Below are 27,149 nucleotides of genomic sequence, written 5' to 3'. Positions count from 1 at the left end.
GGTAGAAAGAGATGGACCAGGGGAGTTTTGTTTTAAAGGACTCTCCTTGTATTCAAGTTCAGGAAGAACAAAACAAACAAACAAAAATACAAAAAATCAAAACTCAAAGAGAAGATCCTCTGCTCAGTACCTGCTGCACCATGGTCAACAAAAAAGCCTGTGAGAATTGGCTTAAACACTGCTTAACTTTCTGAATGTATTAAGTGCTGAATCATGAGGTCCTCTCTAGAGTGAGCCATCAGAGCATCAGGAAACACTGCTAAGGCTGGTGTAAGACATACATGGTCTGAACATCTAGCCAGTGACTCCTGCACACTAGGTTGGGCCAAGAATTGATCATTATACTGCAAAGTAAACAAATGAAATAAAAAATACTTTTTTTTAGACATACTGTATAGAAAATTTGTAAATACTTTTTGGTAAAAGTGCTTAAGTATCCTTTATCCTAATGTGCTGTATGTTTTCTCCTTTAATTTTGTGCCTAAATCGATAGCTAATTATAATTTGACAAGAAAAAGAGGTTGCAATGGATATGATCTACCTGCTCCGTTGTTAAATTGTTATGTGGTTGGATGACTTTGCAATGTTTTCATAATTTGTCTATACCATTTCCAGAGTCACCATAAGAATCAGGAAATGAGTTTCTGGTGAATCATTTCAGCACCACACAGAATTGTCACAGGAGCCCTTTGTCTGTGGCTGATGAAGGAGGGAAGTCTTTGATGTCTAATTGTTGACACTCATTTGTCCAGGATTTGAATAGCTTCCATCTCAGGTCTTACAACCAGATGCAAATCATGAAAACTCTATCCAGGACCACAGCCATCCAAACAATGATTATTAAAGCAATGTATCCTTGAAGAATCTGTGAGTAAAATTGCCTTCACAAATGACATCTATCTCCTTCTCTAGGCCTATCACACAAACTCCCATGCTCACACAAATACACAAAGATGAGAGAGGTTTTCTCCCCCACCCTGCAAACCTGTTAAGAAATGGACAACTGGATATGTAAAAAATTCTCTTCTTTGATTTTCATGCTGACCAGTCATTAAAGGGTTGCTTTTCAGAGTAGCACAAAAAAAGAAGAGCTGGTTGACCAAACATTTTTTTTTCTTTACAAAGAAGTGTCAACCCTGAGCTTGTAATTAAGAAGTTAAAATCTGTGATTTATATATATATATTTATATATATAAAAATAGATGATCATACTAAGACTAAAAAAGTGAAAGAAATCTCCATGTCAGTACTATATACTTGTTTGTTCTGAAAGTTGTAGAAGAAATCCTTGTGATACTGAAATTAACTGATATGAAAGATGTAGTTAGATGTGAAACACACTATTGATCCGGTCGCTGTTGTTAGTCCATTAGAGAATTGCCATCTTGGTAGGATAATAAACATAGTAGCAGAAAGTCCTAATCGATGTCAGAACAGTGACAAAAGGAAGGAGATTTTATCACAAGAGATTATTTTCTGTCCAAACCCTTGAGGGGAGATTTATCAGGAAATTTGTTTAGCATTACCACCACGGCTGATGGTGAGCTATGTGGAAATCTATGCCAATTGTATAACATGGATAAATACTAATAGAAGCTAGGCAAAATCGTGCTACTACTCTTTTTTTTTTTTTTTTTTTTTTTTTTTTTTTCCTGTGTCTTAAGATTTAAACCCTAAGAAACTGTAATATGATATTCTGAAGCTAGTGGAGTTACTGTCATACTAAAAGATAAACTTATTTTTCAACTTTCTATACCTTCATACCAATCTGATGTGGTTGGCAGATGGAGTGCAAGACATTCACCGTTGAGACAAACTTTTGTGTCGGAAAAAAATCCAGACTGCCTTCCTATAGCAATGATCATTCCGATGACGTGAATCATCCCACAGAAGTTCCTAAAAGAAACCTGACTGTCAGTGAAGAACAGTTGCATTTTTTTTTTTTCTTTCTTGTCTTTTGTGTTGATTTTCAGTTGAAATGCAGCAGACTTGAGTTAGGCCCAATTCAGAAAGAAAACTCTTTTCTTGGTTTCCCCCCCAGCACTTTTTTTTTTTTTTTTTTTCTCATTAGGGAAAAAAAATCACTGTAAGATCCTTTTACTTCTGCAGCATAAAAGGAAATGAAGCTCAAAAAGTCTCCTGTAATAAAGATCTGAGAAAGAATTCTCTCAAGAGTGGATATTGTCTTCAGAGATATCTGCAAAAAACAGGAAGCAATTCAGTCTGGCACCTGGTACTCTTTGGGAAAACAAAAATGGAAGCAGGTTGCAGTACTGCTCTCTTCTCATAGAAAACTGCAAGTGTTTGTGGCATGGTCCATCGTCCAAGAGTGTAAGAAAAGAAGGAAGTTGGCTGTTTCTGTAGCTAAAACACAGTTTCTCTGACCAGATCCAGGATTATCTCCATTGTCTCTGCAGTATGAGGCTGATGAAGATGATGAGCAACATCTGCAGCGATCGGCCAGGCTGCGTGGCTGAAGCCTCCACCTCCCTCCTGTCAGAGTCGACAGGCGGTGCTTCGGTTGTGATGAAATCAAACTCGGTGGGACAGATGTCATCCGTACAGCCGCTTCCACTGCCAGAGCCACTGGTCTCATCACCTGGTGCAAAGGAGTGAGGAAAACAGGGTGAGGGTCCTGGGTTAAAACTATTTTCCCTTTCTTTGTTCCTGTCTCACCCAGTACCCTGGTGGGGATGAACATAATGGGAAAGCATTTGGGGTAGTAACTTTCATTCAATAAATCATCCGAATGAAAGCTGCTGTGATTTAATTAGGTGTTGAAATGCCCTTCTGAAAAAGGATTGGACTCCCTTAATGGAAATTAATGGAAATACCGCATAATGGAAAACCCTCAGTGTTTTGATGCACTTGATATGATGATAAACAAGAGAAGCACAAATATGTAATTGGGATTTTGTGGAAAAGAGTAAGACTTTTTTATGTTGTCGGAAGCAGGGAACACAAACACAAAGCCATTTAAAATGGAAATGATTTATAAATGCATTTCAAAAATATGCTTATTTAATGACAACTAATGGTTTCTTACTCGTATCCTGGAAGTTGACGTCATTTCCGTTATATGCGTTCTTCAGTTTGTTAGTCATGACACGTAAAGCCATGATTTGTTGTCGAATGAAGGTGTCTGGCCTTGTGATGTCCACATCTACTTCTGGATTGTTGATTTGGTTGGTCAAGCCATCATTCATAATTTCAGGCAAGTATCTATATGGTAGGGTGAATGATTAGTTTGAATGCAGTACATTGCAGAAATAGACTGAACAGTAAATGCTGTATGAAGCAATTTGACACCAATAATGATTATGTAGTTCTTTAACAGCTCCACTGAAACCATGTTAAAAATATGTTTTTAATTTTACAGGCTCTAAAGGCTCTTTTAAGTATCCTGGCTGTGTGGAAAGCAGAAAGGATTTAAGCTCTCCAACCTCATAACTATTAACGTACTCCCCAGCACATGCAATGACTGTAACCTACGGAAGAGATTCACCATCCAGCAGTAAGTCACTGCACATCCTGCACTGATATGAACAGTTGTGCACTAAGTTAAGCATCCAGCCATGTATTCTTCTGTTTATATTCTTGGTGCTTAAAAATTAGGAACTCCTTTGTTATAAATATTATATTTGTTTTGAGATAGTTCAGAAGCCAATCTTGAGGTCTTACGCTCTCCTTGATTAAATGAGGCACTTAATTCATTTTCTTCTCCAGTCCTTCCTCACATTCCTTTTTTGACCACAGTAAACTCCAGCACATCTGACATCCAGACCTATAAATGGCGGTGTGAGTTCACCAGACTCTAGCTTTTTCAGACTATTTCATTCAGTCCTTATTCCTTGGGCTATGCTTGCATCTCCCACACACTTTGTGCATAACATATTTAAGGTATGGCATTTTCTATCCATCCACACATCTGAAACTTTTATTCAGGCTCCTAGCTTATCTTCTCTTGATTACTGCAGCATTCCCTTCTATGACCTTGGCAAATGCAGTCTTATGCTGCTCACAGGGATCAAGAGTGTTTTTGCAGATATCTCTCTCCTAGAAAATCAGCCTATTCCTCCAATCATTCTACAGTAAAAGTCTTCATCATCTTTTGTTAAGTATGCACACTTTGTCCCCTGCTGCTCTCTGTACTCATAGATACTCCTTATAGACATCTGCAAAGCTACCTTATTTCTGACTTTGAATTGCTGTAAAAAATTATCTGTGCCTTTTACAGCTGCTGGGCTGATAAAAGGCGGACATTATTCTCTGTGCTGGCATTGTATCCTGAGAAAATACTGTATCACTACTTCCCTGTTCTCTCTTATCTGTCTTTTTTTATCTACTTTCTTTGTCTCATATTTAGGTTGCAAGGGATTTGGGGCAGATATATCCTTTTCTCATGTTCATTATCAGGTTATGGAGTATTTTGTAATTAGCCTACAAAACAGGCTATCCTACTGATGTCTGTGGAACTCCTCATGTGCATGCATACAACAGTCTAGTCTACTAATGGCAAACCTTCATGATGTATGGTGCCAAATGTAGTTTAAAAGTATTTTACTTCTCTCTTACTGGTGCCAACCTAATTTGCTATCTATATTCAAATTTGGCCCTGGTGCCAGTGTTCTGTTTGTACGGGTCTGGAAAATAAATATATTCCTTAAAAACAACTGTGAAAGTATGGGAGAAGAAATGACTTTCTACTGAAGTCATGGTTAAGCGAAAATAAGTTTTATGTTGCTTCTGGAGATTCACAGAATGATGACTGCTTTGCTGAGCCAGGGAAGGGTTTAGTCTCATCATAATAGGTGCTTGCTTCACAAGATGAGACTCATTTGTCATCAGTGGCCTTTGAAAGCTTACATGAGAATAATCCCAGGGGAGTGTGAACACAGAAGAACGAAACACGACTGCCAAAACCACCCAGCCTCAAACTGCATTTCTTGATGTTTCACTGGTACCATAGCAAGAAATAACAGTGCTTTAGGGATCCCATCCAGACTCTTGTGGTACAGTCTAAACTACATAGAGAATACAGAGCTACCTCCCCTAGTACAAAGGACTGCAGACTGCAACGTTATGAATCACCAAAGATAGAAATTGGAAATAATTTTGCAGAGCTGCCTGGAGGCAGAGGGATGGAGACCTTGGCATGCAGGAAAGCTCTGAGCTGCAAAGGAACAGCACCTCCATCTGTCACACGTCTCTACAAATGAAATGGCTGCTGTAGATAAATTACTCGGCCTAGAAGTAAATCAGTGACTTCAAGGTGCAGTTGATTAAAAAAAGTAAGAATATAAGTATTGCCCTACCAGCTTGGAGAAGATGTTGATCTTTCCCAGTATCTTGTCCATAACAAAGGCCATAGCTATTAGCAGCTAAAAGTGATCTTAAATCTCTGAGCATTTGTGTGTATTTTTTTTTTTTTTTATAAAGGGTTAGCTGCTTTTTATAGCAAACCATCCGTGAGAAGATATGGCTAGCTGTGAACTGCAGTTCACAGACTTTCTTTGACTGATTTATGTTTGATTTCCTCTTGTCTTATTCTCAATAATAAAAGAAGAATGTACTGACTTCTTAAGTAAGCTTTTTATATGGAAAGAATATGAGCTAGTTTGGAGACTTAATGTGGTAAGAGAGTGCTCTGGTGTTTGCTTTTTATTGAGGTTCATATTCTACACTGCAATCAGTGTGGGTCAGATGTCCTTCTGAAGATCATCTAACTTTAAATGTGCCAGTCCAGTCTGTTGTAGAAAGTGATTTCAATCTGTCACCCCCTGCCAGTATCTGCATCGGGATCTGATGATCCCCAAAATATTCCTGGCATGGAGGAGCTACAACTGCTTTCAAAGGAAAAACTGCAGTAAATGATATACAGAGGAGATGTTTTAGAACTTATTGGAAAATACAGATGGTTTTACATGAAGTGTTGGGGATGCAGAAGCAACAGCTGCATTACAGTAGATTTGTAAGAGAAAACATTTCTACATAGGGAAAATATAAGATGTGATGGAAAGCTTTGTTTCAACATAAGCTGGGCTTGATTATTCAATGTATAATTATCAAATAAGGTGTGTAAATCTAGTCTTTACTGCCTAAATCTGTTTTTAAGTTAGATGGGTGTTAACACGGTTCTACAGGGAGCATCACACAGATCAATTCATCAAGCTTTAAGCAAATTCATCGAACTTCAGGCATTTTAAAATCATATCAGCATGGCTCAGAGAAGTTTTTACATTAAGCACATGAAACTGTGATCCAACATGAATTATGTAGACATCTAATTTTGGCACAGATGTCCCTAGATTTCTGGTATTGTATGTGATGGGGAAGGATGGATGCCAACAAGTACTGCTAGCCCCCAAGGTGTGCTTTCCAGGGTGGTTCACATCTCATGAGAATGGTCTGGTGCATCTTAACCTAGATGGGCAAGTTAGCCATATTGCATGTAGATCGCAAGAAATCCATTACCATCTAATTACCTAAAAGTTAGGTGGATACTTAAAATCACAGGTAAATAAACCTCTTGGCATTTATGGCAGAAAAGGAAAAAAAATATAGAGTTAGGCTGAGAACTCATCTTTAGGTTTCTGTAGATAACAAAACTTGTATGTCTACATACAGGTGTGTGAATATGAGTAGAGTCCCACTCTCACCAGATCTAGTCATCATGAGGTCATAAAATCATAGAACTGTTAAGGTTGGAGAATACCTCCAAGACCATCTGGTCTGACTATGTCTGACTAATGCAATGACCAATGACCAATGCCTGACTAATAATCTAGCCAACACTAGCCAGAGGCATATTCACCAGTGGTGTGGGGAGAGGTGTTGGGGTCCTACATGTCTTTGGCTAGATGACTAATTCATTAGATTTCATCTGCTGGGGTTTAGTTTCACAAACATAGACATCTGGTACAATTTCAGTTGCTCTGGGTTATTCCTCCTCTTCTCTGGTTACCAGCCCTGAAAGGTGAGGCTTTCCCACAGGTCCTGCATCATATCTATAAGCTTGATGGGGAGGTCTTGGATGCTTAGAGCATCTAACATAATGTTAGGTGTCTTTCTTTAAGCAAGCGTGTTGAGTGTTGGGTGCTGAGTGTCACTTTATCTAAAAGGTGTCCCTCTTGGTGTCCTGCTATTACTCCAGTAGGGTTTGAATATCTCATATGTCTGGTGTCTTATTTGCCAGCTTCTTGCAGATATCTTCATGATAGCATCTCACATAGCAGTAGCTAAAAGTGTTTAGGCAGTTGCAACACTGACTGGGTATTGGGGCTCTATTCAAGCACCTTAACTTTGGTGATTTTTTTAATTGCTCTAGCAGGTCTTGCCCCATCTCTGGCAGATAGTCTCCCATGTCATATCTGTCTACTCTAGCTTGGGCAACACATCTGACTCCTTATTTTCTGTAAGCTCACCCACAGGCATCTGTATTTAAATGTGTGAATTTACATGTCTGAATGTAAAGCTGAATTCTGTCTTCATTACTGAACTAGTTTACCTACTTCTTCAGGGAAAAAAAAAAAAAAAAAAAAAAGCAGAAAAGCTTATATTGAATGTAAATATATTTGAATTGTTTTTCCTTTTTTAGAGGACTGGTACAGATATGGAAACATGCAGCCCAAGGTGTTTCTTGAGTGGCAGTCTCTGAGAAGCATCCCAGCACATGTTCTGACAGAAGCATTTTGATGTGTGCAAGGTAGGGTTAAGTTGCACTGAATTGCAAGACTTGCCTTGGGACCACTTTTTGACAGAAGATTTGTTGCTGGCTGGGCAAAGTTGTTGCACACAGCTGCTTTTGCTGCAGTTCTGTAAGTGGAGACACCCCTGTGAATTTAAAGTTTTGTTGCTGCTTCTGCTCTCATTAATGATCTCTTTGTGTGCCTGGCCATTACAAGAGCTGTATGCCCATTATAAATGAAGAAAAAAACACAAACCAAAATCATGCCAACCTGAATCTTTGCATTCTCCTAGCAAAAGAACAAATAAAAAAAACCCCAAACCCACCGTTCTTAGTCCTCTGACTATTGAGAGGCTGAACAATGCTGTTTGTTTTCTGCTGTTTGCTCCTTGTTTGGCTGTGTCAGGAGTTTAGTGTAATTTACATTGTTTTCTAAAATATTAATGCTTTCTGTTCCTCTTAGCCTTTCTGCAGTTCTTGCTTGTCTCAGCAGAGACAACAAAAATGTTTTTTGGCACACCATAGCCAAGCACCACAAAGCCTATTTAAAACCACTCTCTCTCCCTCTCCCCGCTCCTTTAATATCAATTTAATGTTCTAGGGTGTTTGCTTCCTTTTTACATCTAAAAATGACTGATAAATCTTTCAGATCATTTACATAAAAGCTTCAGCTATCAAAAACCAAAACAAAATAACAAACCAAAACCCCAAAACAAAAACAAAACCACAACACACACATACACACACACACACACACAAAAAAAAAAAAAAAAAAAAAAAAAAAAGAGGGGAATATTCTGTTTTTAAAAGACATCTGCCTTTAAGGGCAATGTTCTCCATATTTTGCCACCACGCCAGCTGCTTGCAGTAGAACTGGAGCATCCCACCCTGGCAGTACTGGAGTGACTGGAGTTCTTCCAGGTGCCCACAACTGTAGGCAATACGGCACAAAATGCAGCACAGGCTTACTCAGGCTGAGATAAGCGTAGGCAGTCACAGCTGGTCCAGAACAATAAGTGCAGTGGAAAACTAGCTTGTTTGGTTAACTAGATCACCTCATCTGAATCTGTTTGCTCAGGACGTAACCCTCAAAGGATGTTTTCAGTATTTTAATAATTTCTTAACCATGTTGGAGCAAAGCTTGAGGAGCCAGAAGGAGAGGGAGAGAATAGTTCATCTGCCATTTTTTTTTTTTTTTTCAGGAAGCCACAAAAATAAACTAGAGCCAGAAGTTAAAAAAGGCAGTTTTTGCACTTACCAAGAAGTGATTTTTTTCACACTTCCACTGGTGGCACTAAATGGTTATCTTTGCCTACCTGGATAAAGCACATTCAGCTCATTCTATTTGCAAGCCTTGCTGACCAGCAAGGAGTCACTTGCCCAGGGCAGGCACTGCTTCTTCCCAGCTGAGATTCACCAGGATCTCTGCAAGGGGAGTATGTGCTCACCTACATGTAGCACGAGGAGAAAAATTGAAAAATTCATGCTGGCTGAGACTTGGTCCTTGCTCATTTTGATGAAATACTATTTAGTATTGTATTAGACATTGAAAATTGTAGTGTGCCTATTTTTTAAAAAAACTTTCTCTTTTTCTCTTTAGCTTTCTTTTCTCTTATAATTACTGCCTGCCTTATCTACCTGTTTACTTGTTCTTGACACCATCTCTCATGGAGGTTGGTTAAACCCAGTTGGCTGAGGGTGGTCGGAGCAATTTGATGCTCTTCTCCCAGCCATCAGAATGGTTGCAGATTTGGGTAGTGTTCTCACTGCAGTAACAGTCACTTGGTTTATTCAAGGAATAATATGTGGGATCTGGTGTAAATCCTCCTAAAGCTTGAATTCCTAAATTCCTGGGAAATTCCCTTAATTTCTGGAAAACATGTATCAGTGAAGAGGTTATCAGCTGTTGTTAAGGATTTATTTGCAGATAGGAGAGGAGCTACATTTCTAATGTTTGGTCTTAATTATGGCTTTACGTTTTAAATGTGTTAAAAAAAAATATGTCTCTGAGTCTGGCAGAAGACATCCATTATTTAAATGTAAAATTATGTTCAATTTTTTTTAATGAATACAGATACGATGGGCATCTCTGCTTGGCATCTCTCTGAAAGGCACTTTGTCTGAAGTATTTTTTTTTTTTGTTGTTTAAATTGATTTTCCAAAAAAAAGAGATTCATCCACCTAATGAATGTTTTCCCATTTGCACAGCACCTGGTCTCTACCTGATGTGACCTGATTAAAACCTCTCTTCACAGAGGATCAGCAACATGCCAAGTGCACCCTTCCAGAACGCCATAATGGATCACTCTGTTACCCCATGATTATTTGTGAATTGGAAAACTTCATTTAGCCCCCGCTGGTGTCACTGCAAATTAATCATGGCAACAGAGCGATATCTGGGGACTGCAATAACCACAAGTGACCTTGGTGTAATGTCTCTCTCAGGAGGAAGCCTAGATTTCATTCTGTGTGATCTCAGGTTTGTAACTTTTTTCCTGCAAAAGCAGCATTGGAGGGCGATGTGTAAAATGAAATATGAAGCATAACATGTATCTGGCAATTCAAAGTTTCTAATTCTTTATACAGTCACAAGTTCTGATCAAAACCTGGCAACAATCTCCTTTCCCAGCAGTGACCAACAACATGTTGTCTTCTCATTTTCTCATTTGTAGTACTAATAACTAAGGAAAACAGGAAGTGATTAAATTTCTTTTTCCCTTCCCTTCCCTTCCCTTCCCTTCCCTTCCCTTCCCTTCCCTTCCCTTCCCTTCCCTTCCCTTCCCTTCCCTTCCCTTCCCTTCCCTTCCCTTCCCTTCCCTTCCCTTCCCTTCCCTTCCCTTCCCTTCCCTTCCCTTCCCTTCCCTTCCCTTCCCTTCCCTTTCTTTTATTTTCTCATGAGCGGCTATCATATTCTCTGGAACTCAAAATGAAACTCTTTTTGTAACACAAAGGTGCTTATAACAGACTACACAATGAACAAAAGTAAATATATGCACAGTGGCCAGATATTGCTACCCTTGTTCTTTCAAACTAGTGTTTGCTATCAGATGGTAGTCAATATGTTTATGGAAACATTTATGATTTTTCTTTACGCTGCAGTAAATATTTTTGTTCACCAGTCAGGAGGTGATTTTGCATACCAAGCTAATTACATGTTCAATATTATTTCATATACAGGCCATGACATCCTATGGCATCTCTCTTATTTATTACTATTCTCTCCACCTGAAGCATTTATTGAATTCTGTTATTAAGATTATGATTATGCATTTCCTTTGTGAATGCGTACACAATAGAGAACAAATAGAGAAGCTGTGGTTAGTTCTGCTGAGACTGTGCTTTCAGGTGATGCTGTGAAGCTATGGTTCCACATCCAGTGGAAAGCCTGTGTTAAATTAATCAAGGAGATTATCAGCAGAGGATAGATTTTCTTAACAGCTCTGGAACATTAATCTAATGAAAATAACCAGGTTTCCCATATGGTAAATACTGCAAAAGGAGGATGAAAAGCTTAAAATGAACCTGCAAAACTCTCCCCAAAGTTGGAGCTCTTGCTAGTTCCTTTAGTGCACAAGAGAGATGAAAAGTATTTGCTAGATGTGGTACAAACACTAGCACTGGCTGTGAGAAGCAGGAGGGATATTAACAGGTTGGTTTGACTGCTCTTTTGTAGAAAGAGCAGCATATATCTCTTATTAATGTGTGCGTCCTGATGTGACACACAGTACCCTGCTGTGAGGCCTGGAAATTCTGTTTAACCACTGCAGCATGCCAGCCTGGGGTCATAGCTTACAAAGCACACCTGCGAGAACAGATATTATAGAGGAAGATAAAAACACATCTTTATTTCTCTCTTCACGCTGTTCCTTTGTGATGAATGCTGTAACAGCCGGACACTCCTCTCAGGTGTCTTTGTTAGAGTCCCCAGGGGCTTTCCCTGGATCTGGGACAAAGGAATGGAGCAGTGACCTGTAAGAGTGCTCCTGGTTTTGGACAGATCTTTTCACATGCATCTCAAGGTGGACTATTAGCAGCCCATACAGCTCTCTTCTCTGGTCTGTAAAATGAATTATTCTGAGCATTATGCAGTAAGGCATGTGAAAGGGCATGTATTCACTGCAAGACCTCCCCCTGTAGTGTGTTTCCTATAAAACTGGCGAGGTGATGGCATGGGTGCCACCTGTCTTTGTATCTGTCCATCCACCCGCCTACCCAGCCATCCATAAAAAATGATATTTAACAGGTTTGTGAGTTTTTGTTACATTCTGTTATTTGCACTGGGGTTTTATATTTTATGTTTGTCTCACTTCTATTTTTTCTTATTGTGTTGTTTTTATTTATTTTTATTTAATTTAAATTATAGCTTCATTTGTATCATCAGGTAAAAGGAAGATAAAGAGAAAGAGGTGTTACTACACTCTAGAAACAGCACTCACTGGACACTCAAACTCCTCCTGTCTCCTCATAGTCACAGGCTACTGGTGCAGACCCAAGACCAGACTGCCCCTATTATACTCTTTGAGTCAATCTGTCTCTCTCTTTCTCTGCAGGGTTAATCAGATCCTCTCCTTTGTCTGCTAATGAACCCACATTAGGACACTTGGAGACACCTGCTCATCAGCTAGCACCAGCCTGGCCAAAGCCAGAGACATGCAAACCTCAAAATTAAAACTCACAGAAAAGTCATCACATAAAAAAGGCAAATGACCATAGTGCTTCTAATAAAGTAACATAAGGTCAAGCCTTCTGCACAGGAGAACTATGATTATTATATGTATTCTCTGCTGGCTATTTTTTCTCTCTTTTTCTTTTCTTCCCCCCACCCCCCCTTTCTTCTCTCTCTCTCTCTCTCTTTCTTACTTCCTTTCCTTTCTTTCTTCTCTTTCTTTCTCTCTCTCTCTGACTCTCTCTCTCTCTCTTTTTTTTTTTCTTTCTTTTTTTTTTTTTTTTTTTCCTCACAGCAAATAGCCCTAAGCTTTGCCAGCCAATAGCAAATAGAGCCAAAATTCCAATTTCTGCTTCATCCTAGTATGGTATCCCAAGAGTGCAATTGCTTCACAAGCTGTCAGTCCCAACACAGGGATACTAAATGGAGCTAAAGAGCTCTTTGAAATCTCAGTATAAATTATCCTTCTGGAGCTGAACCAGTGAACATTTTCCGTGTTCACATGCTGGCACGCTGTGCACATTTACAGTTACTCACACTCTAGCTTTAATGGCACCTTGACAATAGGTAATCTCAGCTGCAAACTACGTGTGAACAATTACTTGTTCTCCCCATTTCTATTTTGCTCTTACAAACAGCTTTGTAACATTCACTCCATTTTGTGATTGCTTCAGGCCTGATGGGGATTTGGACCAAGTCCGATGAGAAAGGGTCCACCTCACCTTGCCTTGGTATGGCCATTCCAACAGTCCTCCTCATTTAATGGACCGGCTGTCACTCGTTCGTCCTTGCAGATTGTGTAGGGGAATGTTGACCAGAACTTTTTAGAGAGCTTTAGTTTTTCTTTAATGTCTGTTACCTGATTAAGAGACAATGAAAGGGAAAACTGGTTAAAACACATCAGCCATATTAGCCATATTAGCTCTCATCGTAAATATGTTGTTTAATTCTGTAATAAATGATGGTGGAGGTTAAAAGGACTGACGGTGCTAAAACCTAAACTCCTATATTTATGAGCAAGGCACAGTGCCTTTGGGTTCAGAGAATACAAATAATCAAATTCACCTTTTTCCACAGGCAAGACATTAATAAAAAGCATGTTACATCTTGCTCTTTCTATTCCCAATTTGTCTAAGGTTTTTTAAGTATACATCTTCCTAAGAATTAATATGCCTCGCTGTCTGCTGAATGTCAATTCAGTTAAATAGTGTTCATCGCATAAAATGTCTTGCCCACCTGCTCAGTCATGCCTTAAATAAATATTATACTTAGATCTATATGTGCAGGTTCTAAAAATATGATGCAGTGCTGGGCTGATGTTCAACTGATTTAAGACACACAGGCTGAATACATTTCAGTACATTTGGATTTTGCTAACAGTGAGAGGTTTGTGTATATATAGGCATGCAGAGACTATATCCGTCTTTGCTACTAGATAGAGACAAATATCTGTAGCTGGATACAGACTTCATGTTCAAGAAATGCTGGGACAGTATCAGAACAGTTCCTTTACATTATAAACTCCCTCTTGAACAATAATTTAATTTGTCATGATTCAGGCAGCAAGCAGGAATAAACTGAATTTCCAGCACCAACTTAATACATGCTCTGGCTGAAATGTTATCAGTTCTTGTTTTGCGTTTGGTTTACTAGAGTGGAAAAATCTACAAGAATAGATAGAGAACACAACAAAGGACAGACTACAAAGGATGAATGGTGCCACTGTTGTTCTTATGGAAACAGATGCATTTCACATTAAGTTGTAATAGGATTTAGGGGAGCTTGTTGAATAGCTTTCAAAGGAAATCACTGAGCTTTATTCTTTAAAAAAATGAGAAATAAAAGCTCTCCATTGTTCCATTCAGTTCTGAGATTGGCTTTTAGGTTGTTGAGGTACAATATTGTACTTGGCTATTTATCTCTTTTATCTTTTGTTCTGAAGACATGATAGCTCTCTGAGCAAATGGCCCACACTGCTTTGCAGTGCTTAAACCCTGTAGAATGTCACTTTATATGCTAGGAGATGGAAACATCCAAGGATGTTATTTCAGAAGCACCACACACATTTTCATCCGCAAGAAATAAGTAGGACAGTATTTGCCTGCGTGAATTGTTGACAGTATTTCTTGCCATGATAGAAATCTTATAAATCTCCTCCATACCCTCTGCCAAGCCCTAGCTGCTGTGTTTTCATATCACAGACACCAGCAGCATTTGTAAGCCTTTAAAGTCTCAGTAAGAGAGCCCTGACAAGCCAAAAATAAAATTCCAGTTTACAGACTGCGAGCAGACTTCATCAGCAGTGGGGATGGTCTCAGGATGCCTGATCTTTTTGGTCCATGGGACCAGGAGTTTTGGGCAGCAGGCAGAGAGCAGCCCTTACTCTTCCCCTTCTATGCACTCTAAGGATAAAAACCCCAGCATCACTGGTGGTACAGCTGAACAACACATGCCACTTGGTTAAACTGCCTGGGGTTCACAGAGAGCTGTGTAAACTTCTGTTAGGCTGTGTAGTGGGTTTATGTGGCAAGGTTTTAGTAGCAGGGGGGCCACAGGGGTGGCTTCTTGTGAGAAGAATACAGAAGCTGCCCCATGTTAGACAAGGGCCCCAGTGCTGACCAGAGCCGAGCCAACAAGTGATGTTGTTTGTGCCTCTGTGAGAGCATATTTAAGAAAGGTGAAAAAAAATGCTGTTACACACAGCAGCTGGGAGAGTGAGAGGAGTGAAAAACAGCCTTGCAGGCACCAAGGTCAGTGAAGAAGGAGGGGGAGAGGTGCTTCAGGCACACAGCAGAAGTTACCCGGTGGCCTGTGGAGAGGCCCCCGGTGGAGCAGGCTGTCCCCCTGCAGCCCATGGGTCCCACATGGAGCAGATCTCCATGCTGCAGCCCATGGAGAGCCCCCACAGGAGCAGGCCCCGGGCTGGAGCTGCAGTCCGTGGAGAGGAGCCCACGCAGGAGCAGGGGTTTGGGGGAGCTGCCGCCTGTGGGGGACCTGTGCTGGAGCAGTTTGCTCCTGGGGGATGGACCCTGTGGGATGGACCCATGTGGGAGCAGATCTTGAAGAGCTGCTGCCTGTGGGCAGCCCCCGCAGGGTCGGTTTGGGAAGGACGGCATCTCATGGGAGGAACCCCACAGTGCAGGGGAAGAGAGTGACCGAGGAGTGGCTGAGGTGGAGCTCAGCCACCCACCTGAGTAAAACCACCACAGGCCAATAAATCAGATAGAGACATCCTACTGAAACTGCTGGCAATATAGGGAAAAGGGCATGTAGGAAGGGTTTGGAGGTCCATCCGTATAATCTTGGGTAATAAGAGATACAAGGAGACAGATTTTCTCATTTATTACCTCTCCTGGACAACCATTTACAAAAGCAAACTGATTGATATTGGCAGTGAGTAATTAGTTTTCAGATCAGTAACTTCACTGCTATCTGGAAGTTATTTCAAGTTATTCAAAACTCAGATGTTAAGAGCTATATTCAGATTCTTACTGTAACCAAATTAGATCTGGCATTCTAGGACTACAGACTTCTATTCTGAACCACAAGTGAGTCAACTCCCATTGGAAAGTGATTTTCCCCAGCTCCTGTAAGGGCTGTAATTTGGAGTGCAAACCTCATAGTTTCAGACAATTCCATAAAAGATTAAGAGAGGTTCTCACTGTTCACAGGCTCTTTAGAAATATGCTCTGAAAAATGACTCCCCAATGACTTTCAAACATACTAAATAATGTTTGCATGCTCTTTATGTGTACTGCATACAGACAACATATTATTAAATTTCCTAACAATAAATATATATATATATTTGCATTGTAGAAAGTACATCTGGTAAAGAAAATTTTACTTTACCAATGGGTTTTGGTAAAAGACAGCTGATTAAATCTCCCAAGTATCACTGTGAGGTATCATTCCCATTTTAGAGCCTGGGGAGAGGGAGACATTTACATGACTCACAAAAGGCAGCAATAGCAAAAATGATTGCAGCTTAGAGAGAGGTTACCATTTGCAGATGTCTCTAGATGACACTAGACATCCAGACAGGCAACAAGACAATGACTTTGAAGTATTTCTAATGTAATTTTAAATGCAGAATAGAATTGGGTGCTGCAACACCTGCAATGATATGTAAAACTTTTGCCTGTGGGTTTCAGTACCTTCAGTTTTGGGATCTCCTCAAGCATAGCCACAGGAAGTCTCTTAATAGTCCCCACAGTTACATGTGTCCCATTGTACATTGTTTTGATCACTGCCAGTATATAAAAAATAGGCAATTGATGTACAGTCCCTTGAAAATGAGGTAAAAGCCACTAAGGGTTCAGTTAACATTGCTTGCTTGTGATTTATGAAGTCAGACTACTGCATCCCCCAGTGATCTGTGGCCATGTAAATGATTCCTTGGTATTTCCCATGCTTTGAATTAAAGATTAACTTTCAAGCTTAGTTAGACTTCTGTGGAAACGTTTAAACACAAGAAGTCTGCGATTTTGTTACTTTGTATATTTCCTTCCCACTTTCTCTGGCAGAGATTTACTTGAATTAAGACAGCTGGATCTCCTTGGTCTCAGTTAGTGTGGTTTTTAATGGCTATCTCCCTGATGTCACCCTGCCATTATTTTGAACTATTCTTCAGCTACTTTGAAGGTACTAAATTTATTTTGAGTTGCGATACTTTCTCATAAGAAAAAATATATCAAGAGCTGTGCAAAGAGTTACATTTTCTTCTTCCTTCCTTCCTTCCTTCCTTCCTTCCTTCCTTCCTTCCTTCCTTCCTTCCTTCCTTCCTTCCTTCCTTCCTTCCTTCCTTCCTTCCTTCCTTCCTTCCTTCCTTCCTTCCTCCCTTCCTCCCTTCCTCCCTTCCTCCCTTCCTCCCTTCCTCCCTTCCTCCCTTCCTCCCTTCCTCCCTTCCTCCCTTCCTCCCTTCCTCCCTTCCTCCCTTCCTCCCTTCCTCCCTTCCTCCCTTCCTCCCTTCCTTCCTCCCTTCCTCCCTTCCTCCCTTCCTCCCTTCCTCCCTTCCTCCCTTCCTCCCTTCCTCCCTTCCTCCCTTCCTCCCTTCCTCCCTTCCTCCCTTCCTCCCTTCCTCCCTTCCTCCCTTCCTCCCTTCCTCCCTTCCTCCCTTCCTCCCTTCCTTCCTTCCTTCCTTCCTTCCTTCCTTCCTTCCTTCCTTCCTTCCTTCCTTCCTTCCTTCCTTCCTTCCTTCCTTCCTTCCTTCCTTCCTTCCTTCCTTCTTTTTTTTTTTTTCTTTTTTCTTTTTTTTTTTCTTTTTACCTGGGGATACATAGAAATCGATATCAAAATAGCCAGGCTTTTATCTGCAATTGCTATCAGAAGGAAGATGTCACTCTATAGAAAAGAAAAGTTAAAAATTTGCATCATTTCCAAAGATAAATTCATGTCCAGAGTCATGAAAATGGTATAGTTACATGCCCTACAAAGAGAAATACAGTTAATATCGTACTCCTGCCACTGACTTTTTCTGTGATCAGGGCAGTCATTTAAGCTGTACAGTTCCTCAGCAGAACTTACACCACCACCTATGAGCTCACTTCCAATCGTGCCAGCAGAGCCTCAATTTTAAGCAGGAAAATAAAGCAGATCAACTTTTTTGTCTTCTTTACTCACCTCGGACTCCAGAGGAAGAAGGTGAGCTAAAAAGCAAGCCCATAGCAAGCCCATCATTTTGGCGGTATCAGACCTTAGAATTCCTTGTTTTAGCTCTGGACATCTGGATAAATTGAAAAACTCACCAGGATAATTGAGAAATGCATCTAAAATATCATGCAAAACTAAATGTGAAATGATGATTTTTTTTTTTTTTTTTTATAAAGCAGGAAAGATCCAGAAAAGACAGTTGCTTGTGAAGCCAGCAGCTAGTTTCCCATAGAATCTGTTTTGGTTTAATTTCTGATGGAGACATACTTCCTCGGCAGGGGGATAGCTAATGTGTGTCCAGAAGCAATGTGGGCCAAAAAGCAAATTTTAAAGGTGATGCCCCAAATACATATATATTTAAAGTAATTTCTGTTATTTCTTCCTCCTTTCTCCACAGGAAGTCCATCTCAGAGTCCTTCCAGTTTTATTATCCCCCCAGCATAATCCTTGCTCTCACATAGTCAGAGGAGTCTTACAATAAGCAAAAAAAGTGTTCAAAGATGCTGAAATGTGTCCAAAACTGACCCTGGTTCAAAGCAATAAATGAAATACAAAACTCTTACTGATATTAAGTACAAATGGTTATTAGCATTCTTTTCTCCTTCTTACTAATACTTTTACATCACGCTTTTTTAGTTTATTCTGCAAGTTCTGGCAGATTTTCTTTTTGAAATACAAGCAGGATATGCAGCTTGCCTTTCTGCTGATACCTTCTCCCTGGGGATGCTCAGAAACATCTCAATGCAAAATCTCAATGAAGGTTAAGCCTTTATGCCTTGGAAACAAGTACAAATGTTTCTTGCTACTCACTGGACATTGCTTCTCTGATGAACTAGGGTGCCACTCTGGATGGCACATGGTGGGTTGGTATGTGGCAGTGCAGCCTCTCAGAAGATGTTTCAAGTGGATGTTTGTGATGAGGCGCTGTGGTTTCACAGACCTGAATTCACAGACGACATTTAACTAATCCCACTTCTTCATGCTGTGTTATTTCCAGGTGAACAGCCAGAGTGCTTTCCGCTGCCTGCTGCTTGTTTTCCCCTAGACTTGTCTAATGTCCCCAGCCAGCCACCCAGCACCCTTGCAGCCTTTATGAACAATGATGCGGAGCTTTTATAATGACGGGCAGCTTGGTAACAGATTTATAGATATGGAGGTTGACAGCCTGGGCTGTGTGCGGGATTGTGAAGAACATACCTTTTGTCACAGACATGGCAGGGTAGCAGGAACAAGCAGATCATTATGATCTGATTTGTGTTGTGCCGTACCAGCAGAAAACTGCCCAGGACTTTTATACATCGATCAGTATTTATGTCCATTAGGGATTTCATCTGAAAGCATTCTCAGACTAATGGCCAACAATTTGTTTAAAAGGACTCAGTCTGCAGGCTTAAAACCCATATTATGCACTGTCTACAACTGGTTGTTATGTTTATGTCTCTCATACATGTGGGTGTGACAGTGCAAGAATTACCTGTCACAAGCAGTTAAGTACAGGACAGCTGGATATTTTAATTGATACACGGCTTTCCTTGTACACTGGGCTTAATTAAAAGCAGTTAACTCAGACCCCCAAGTTTTAAGAGCTGTCCCTCAAGAAAGACACGTCTTCTGTATGTCCTTTGTTACATCTGCCAGCTTCATATAGATGTCTTGGAGGCATAAGGCACTTATGTATAATGGCAGTTGAACTAGGCTCCTGCTATCACACCTAGGTGCCTGAATTTAAAGAGGATCCCTCTCTCAGAGTTTTTTTCAGGCACCTGCATTTCTCCACTGACTAGGCACAAGGAGATTAGGTGCATATTTTTGTCTGGAACGGCTCATTAAGCGCCCAAAGTTTCAATGCCCATTGGGTGCCTTGGCGAGGACGACCCACTTTGACTTGGAGCAAGCGAAGTGGAACGGATTTGCTCTATACGGAGATTTTATTTTTTTTACATACATTATGCATTTCCCCATTACCTCACAAAGGCAAATTGAAATTCAAGTAGCTGCTGAACCCTGCACTTCATGGCAGTGATTTTTCAGAAGTGGAGCGGGTGGGGTCGGCAGGACCTGGAGATGGCGGTGTTGCTCAGCTTTCTGCCGCTGCCAGACCCTCCAGCTCCCTGCACGTTGTTTTCCAGAGAGTGAGGCAGTGGATTGTTCCGCTGCATATAAAACTGACAACCCTGTTATTTTAAACTCGAAAGTGACAGGCTGTTATTTTAATGAGGTCTGCCAGTGCCAAGGTTAACCAAAGCTTTATTTCCCTACAAAATGTTAAGGCTGCGGTTCTAAAAAGGGGGCTGTGAAATTTTACGGTTATTGATACTTTCTCAGCACATACAAGTTCTGAGAATTTCACCCGGGCCGTCTTGTGCAACAAATGCTTTTTTGTTTTTCTGCTTCTCCTTTTTTATAAATTTGACTTTGCGACTTAAAATGATCCAGAGCTCTTCCAATAACTGCCTGCTCATGATTCATGTTTCTGCTTAGAAAAGCAGATGACAGCTCTTCTAATCAAGAACTAACGCTGAATCCCAGTTATAAAGCACAAATGGGCGCTTGGGTAATTTGTGAAATAAAACAAATGAGCTAGGCGACTTTCCAAAGCAAGACGTTTCTCACCAGAGTATTTTAAAGTGAAATGAAAGATTTTTTTTTTTGCCCTTATCTCTAAGGGCTACTCACATCTTTGACAAGAAAAAGTTAAAGCCTTTAATAAAAGTAAGTGAAGAATTACCACTGGCCCTTCTGAATTCTCAGAATAGCAGACATATAACTTCAGACTGCTGGGGTGGATTCAGCTCCTGTTTGACTACTCATATTCTTATATCTCTACATTCACAGTATAATCTGCACCAACACAGTGACTGACTCAGTTGCCCCCACTTAAGTGTCTAGTACCATCCAAGATGCTCAGGGTATCCCTCCTAACCTGCAGTGACCAGTGTAAGTCTCCTGTAAGGTGAGATATATGTGAATGCTCTGTGTGCTGCTTTGGATATTTCATTCAGCTTTGATCTGAATCAGGTGTTTAAAAGCAATCCAGGTTGCCCATTGCATGTGTTTTAATGAAAACTATTTACAGGTCTGCACAAATGCTGATATGTTCTTGCAGAAATCACCTTGTCATTTGTGGCCTGGTGATGCTTGTGCCACAACACCGTGTGTTTGCCAGCTCCATGGTTACGTGCCATGGCCCAGATAAGGGGCTGGACTGTCACTGCCCAGAGCTGATGGCCATTTGCTCAAAAATAATATGACCAAAGTGAGTGTGTGCCTTGTAGCATTGCCACTTTTTTGTCTTAACCCTAACCTGGAGAGCCTACCTCCTGCAATCTCCACAGGTCTGGAGAGAGCTTAACGCTGCCTCACATCAACAAATGGAGCCTATGTATATATATATTGGACATTATTGCTTACAGAAAAGCAGAGCCTGACACCAAACTTTTCCCACATTTAACATTCATTTTGGCTGGAGTGGGAAGAGGGGGAGGAATCTTTCAAGCCGTGAAGCACCCGGGGCTAAACTTCTACACCTTTCCAGAAATGTCACCACTGCCCCCTGGTCTTGGCTTGTTTTGCACTTCCACCTCCTTAAGTAGGTATGTCAGGCCAAGTTCACTGCACAGGTCTCCCCCATAAGTAAAAACACTGATTTTAGGAAGTGAGGGCTACTGTAAACTTCTGTGCTCTGTCAAGGAAATCTGTAGGAACTTGCAGCAGCTTTTGCCTTTCCTGTAATACCTGTGAACAGTGCTAAAAAGCTGGTCCCTGAATCTGATTCAGGCAAATCCAAGGCACTCAGAGGAATCAGCTTTTTATTGCAGATAAGTATAAAAGCAGTGCCAGAAATATGCTGGAATCTTAAAGATAAAATGCCAGAGGCTTTTCTGTGGCAAGGCCTAGCAGTTAAGCACTGATTTTTTTCTGAGCAGTCCTTCATCATTCCAAGCAAAAATGTTAATAGCTAATGTAAACAATTACTGATAGAGTATTTCAGGCTTATACTGGCTTTCATTTGTCTTGGAAATATTCATTCAGTACCAGTAGTAAAGTGGCTGTTTCTTCTCTTAAATCTCAAGGGTTTACAGGGAACTACATGTGTTATAACAGACAAGGAGTTCAAGCCTCCCAAGAGCTGTGAGAAGCATACGCTTTCTAAGGGCAGCAAGAGCTATGATACATCCTTTCATATCACAGCAAGAAGGATAATTGTACTTCATAGCTGAAGTAGCCTTACATTTAACTTCATTTTTTTCTAGTGGTTGCTTCTTGACATAGCTCTGTTGCCTTCAAAACTGAAGAAGCTCTCAGTGAACACTTGATTTGTTGAAAAAGCTCAGGATTCAGAATTAAGATGATGACTAGCCTGGCAGAAACTTCAGAACTTCTGACCTTCCCCTCCCTCAGCCCCAGGAGGCTCATCCAGCTGTTTACCCAGAGACTGAGAGACAGAGAAAAAGCTGTGCTAGGGTGACCAAAATGACACAAAGCCAAAAAAACCTATGAGGCCAGAGTATGCAGGTGAGAGTTTCGCTGAAGAATCTGCTTTAAGATTTAGAAATTACTGTATAGCATTGTAAGATATCAGACGTCTTCTGTATGATATCAAAACAGTACAATCTTGCCTATGGACTTCAGGGATCTTTCATCACTGTCTGTTTTTTCAGAGCCCAACTACTTTTTGATGGAGATTAGGTGCAAAACTACCTGCTCTTCCATGACTGCCATTCTTAGGCTGCAAAGTGATTAATTCGTTAGTATAACCCCTCTCTTGATTTGTTAAACCCTGCTTTTAAGGTCAGTAGAAATGCTCAGAGCCCTTCTCAGGCAGCACGGGGCTGGCAGGGCTGCACATCCTCACAGGGAGCTGGGTTGCTGTCACCCCTCTTGGGGTGAAGTTGTGCAGGCTCATCAGTAGATGTCCATCTCCTCTCCATGTTTCTAGAAAGAAAAGGGGGGGGGCAGAGGGTCGATCCACTGAGGGTAATGCAAATCTCCGTGAGTTTGGGGGCAGTGTCATCTCGGTGTGAGTGACAGGACCAGCCCTAGCTGTAAGGAGTAAAAAATTAGACCTGGCAAGATGCGTTTTTCCACCATTGTAGTCTGTAATAATGTTTTATCAGAACACCCCGAATTGGTTTGCATGCTACTGCTGCTTCTTCCAATGTTATGCTTGCATTTCAGTCAGAATTAAAGCTCCGTAAGTTTTCCTCCCCTGGTAGTTCTGGCTGTCCATCATTCAGCTCAGCTGAAACCACAGATTGATTTCAATGGCCTGTATGTTTGCATGCTGGATTATTTTAATCCAAACACGCAAATCTGCATTATTGCAAGTAGTGAATCCATATGGTCAGGAAATAACTAAAAATTAACACAGAGGCTTTGAGGCATTGTGTACACTGATTGTGCTGATGTGGAAATCTATATGTATTTTTGGACAAAATTTCTTTCTGGGCTGCCTGAGTAAGATGCAAAATTTCATTTCCAGAGCTGCTTCATAGATGAGAGATGATGCAACCAATTGTTATTATAGCACATACAAATATCGTTTGTTAAAACATCTAAGTCCAAACTAAAAATTTCAAAAGATTTAGAATTAAAACAATAATATTTTCAGAGACAGCAAGGTTTACAAGAGGACATTTTTGGCAAGGAAAGTATGAATACTGGTAGGCTCAGCAGGAAAAGGGCTTATCAGGAAAACAATCTGAGTCAGAGGGAGCCTTGTACTGTAAAGCTACTGTGTCAATATACTAATGACTTCCATTGCCTTCCTACTGAGGAGAGGGTGGGTTATCCTCCACTGATGTGGAGCTGCACTCTCTTGTCCTTTCATGATAGGGTTAAGTACTCCAATTACTGGGTCCTAGGGTCCTAGTGGAACAATTGCACACAGCTTTTTCAGGGCTGCCAGAAGAAGGCAGTGGACAGAGAGCGTGGGGCTTGGGTCCAGATAATGTGAGTGCTTGAGGATCACTCTAAAAGAGGGAGAAAAATTAAGCCCAGTTTGAAGTACAGCAAAGTAATGAGGAGTTCTCAGAAGATTTTATCCTAAAGCAGCAAAAATATAACATTACATTATTATTATTATTAATTATTATTATTATTATTATTATTTTTATTGTCATGGTCAGGTGAAATGTCGTGAATTTAGATACTCTTGCAGCACTGTTGAATCTAATAATCTCATCCTGAATTGGGAAACAGACCCCTTGTAGTTTTTTTTTTGTTTTGTTTTGTTTTGTTTTGTTTCATTTTGAAAATAAAATGCTAGGACATACTTGTTTCTGGAGTCTAGAGTGTGAGCCTGGTGAATCAGTGAGTGGTATGAATTTAAGGTGCATCAAGGTCCCATAAATTCAACACAGTCTGCCAGACGATCTATGGAATCAAGTCTGGACAATTTAACGAACAAACACTGACAGAGGGGTTTTGTATGGATAAGGACAGGCACAGTAGCAAGCACTTGGAGCATACTGTGTGAATCTGAATGAGAAGGTATCTGTCTCAGAGAGTTTTCATTCCAAATAGTAAAAGGGAGAGGAGAAAGAAATAAACCTATTATATATATGTAGGAAAAAAATTATATGCAAAGAAAATTACTTGAAATCATACAGGGAGTTACTGTATAAGACAAGCATTACTCCTACATCTTTAGCACCTTCTTTATAGTGAAAAGTCTATTTTCCCTCCTTGGGTATTGCTTTAGGTAATAAGCTTCTTTACTCCTCCAAGGATACGTCTCCCTAGCATTCACGACAATACAGCATAGTTTAAATCAAGCAGGTAAATACTGCATGCAACTGGAATTAGTGTTGATGCTTGAGTATTCATTGTGGCTCTTGTGCAGGCTTTGTAGGCTGCTATCCATCTCCCTGCCATCTGCAGTGTTGCAGGGGGACTGGGGAGCTCCACATTTTGGATGCTGCCAGGTGAACAAGCCTGAGTCAGGCAGCTGTGTGTATAAAGCTGATTTTGTCTTGTCCCAAGAACGAAGGACAGGCACTGAGACAGGACTAGGTGGGAAGGCAAGCAATACAGAGCTGGGAGCAGCTGGGGGATGTGGAGCTGTGGCTGCTGCACCTGATGGCCTGGGGAGGCAGCTCTGGCTGCTGCCCTGCATGTACTGTGTACCTCAGGTCTGCCTTCTGCTGCAGGCATTAGTGGCACAGACACCCACCATCTCACTGCTCCTGTACCCTCCTCTCATCGTACATTCAGGGCAGGAGGCCCCTGTGTCAGAGGGGTTACAGAGGCTGGGGAGGCATGAGGTCCCAGCTGGCTCTCTGGTGGCAGCGATGCTGTCACTGAGGCATGCGGAGCCCACTGGGGGTGTGGGAAGGAGATGCTCTGCATCTGCTGCTGCAGGCTGGCAAGGGCAGTGGGGAAAGCAACTCTACAGCTCCCAAAGCAATCAAGCTGCAGCAGTTAGCTAGGGAGTCACTTCACAAAGAACTCACAAAATATGCTTGTCTCATTCTCCCCGATCCCTCAAATCCCAGGCAATCCCTTCTTGTATCTTCTTCACAGCTGTCTGTGAGCACAAACAGGTATAACCGAGTGTTACCTGCTGCAGAGCTGCCCATAGCTGGCAGACAGCATCCTCCCGGTTATCCTTCCTGATGGATGCGGGTGGCTGGACAGAAGATCGATGCTTGTTCCTCATGCACAGGCAGCTTAAAAGCAGCCTAGCCTCTGTGCCAGCACTCTCAGGATTGAAGCGACTGCACACTGGCTGTTTATTTGTCTCTTTTTCAAAGCACACTCCCCACCTCGGTCTGCCGCTGCATTTCAACAAGGACATAGGCAAGGCCATGCCAGGCATTCAGAAATCATAAGCTATGTTTCCACTGTCATGAGTCTATCATAAAAATAATGATGTCTTAAATGTAGCAAATGCTGCAATATATTTGCCTCTAAAGACTTGAAGCTTTAGAATTCATGCTTTTGCGGATTCTGTAATAGTCAGAAGGGCTGGAAAATTGGATTTTTTTTTTTACCATAATAGTGAAAAGAACAGATTTTTGAAAGGCAATTTCACAAGACATGAAACAAAAATCTAGAAAACCTGGAATTTTGGCTCTAAAAACAAAACCCAGACATCTTTACAGGGTAAAGAAACTCAAAATGGGAAAAACACATCCTCACAAAGGATAGTATCTCAAATGAAATAAAGGCAATAATAGAAACATTCACATTTTCTGTCTATTTTAGCTATAAAACCAGTAATATTTCACAGTCAGGAGCTCTCTGGGAGACAGAAGAGGTTAACTTCACTGGGTCAAATCTGCCATTGATACCGAATATATAAAATATAGGGCACTGCCTGAAGTATATTTTCAGGAGCATCCCATAAGGATCCTGAGCTTCATGAACTGTTTCATTTCTTATTCTCTTAATTGGAGTATTTCAAGAATGTCTTCCAAAAAGCCTGGGATTTGGTGACATGGAGTAGGAGAGGATCGGGAAGCTACTGGCACAGGAGGGATGGCTCCCAGCTGCTTCCACTCAGGAGCTGATATGGGTACGTGAGGCAAGACTGTAAACTGCAATCTCTGAATTACCTGTGAGAGGAAAGACACAATGTTGACACAAAAGAAATATGATTTTTGGCAGGGCAGTGGGAAAATGTCCCTTCTAAAATATCTTTCTCCAAAGGTCTCAGAGCAGTTTTAGCAGTTAAACTATAAGGAAAAATTATGAGGACTCACCTAAACTATAAACTCAGTTAATTGTTTTACTCATCAAATTGTTCAGCAGCAGTGATTATGCTATAATTTGTGTCTCACTTTTTAGTCACTGCAAATTTACTTCAGTACTTCCCTGAAAATTCCCTGACAGTAATTTATGCAGGCCAAAGTTATGTACTGTCAAATGTGTCTCAGGCTATCATACTTCGCCCATCCATCAAAGCCGGTAACAGTAAACACAGGAAATGTGGGGGAAAAAATAATAATAAAAAAGTAGGGGAACAGAAGTTTTTTTTATAATGAGTGAGATGATGTTTGAGATAAAAAAAAAAAAAAAAGAAAAAAAGAATGTGTTTTCTACAAACTGTTCTGCTGCTACCTACTGCTCCTACATCTTTGCATATGAGAACAGCAGGTTCCTAGAGGGCACCTGGTGAGTGTAGAGGGAAGGGAGCAAATG

At 40.9% G+C, this 27,149-nt stretch overlaps 1 protein-coding gene across 1 annotated transcript in view; it reads right to left on the bottom strand.

The window, feature by feature from the left end:
- Positions 1-2,396: 2,396 nt before the first annotated feature.
- Positions 2,397-27,149, bottom strand: part of GPC6 (glypican 6) — a gene marked incomplete at both ends in the record, with an annotated part of 808,075 nt that continues 783,322 nt past the window's right edge. Inside the window, 3 exons of the mRNA XM_084301144.1 lie at positions 2,397-2,599; positions 3,047-3,222; positions 13,076-13,212. Of these exons, the coding sequence (XP_084157270.1) occupies positions 2,397-2,599; positions 3,047-3,222; positions 13,076-13,212 (516 nt within the window). The remainder of the gene's footprint in view (positions 2,600-3,046; positions 3,223-13,075; positions 13,213-27,149) is intronic.

Source organism: Netta rufina (assembly GCF_964035555.1).
Source record: "Netta rufina genome assembly, chromosome: 1".
NCBI classification, from domain to species: Eukaryota; Metazoa; Chordata; class Aves; order Anseriformes; family Anatidae; genus Netta; species Netta rufina.
The sequence above is the reverse complement of the archived record's forward strand: the minus strand, read 5'-3'. Positions and strand labels throughout refer to the sequence as shown.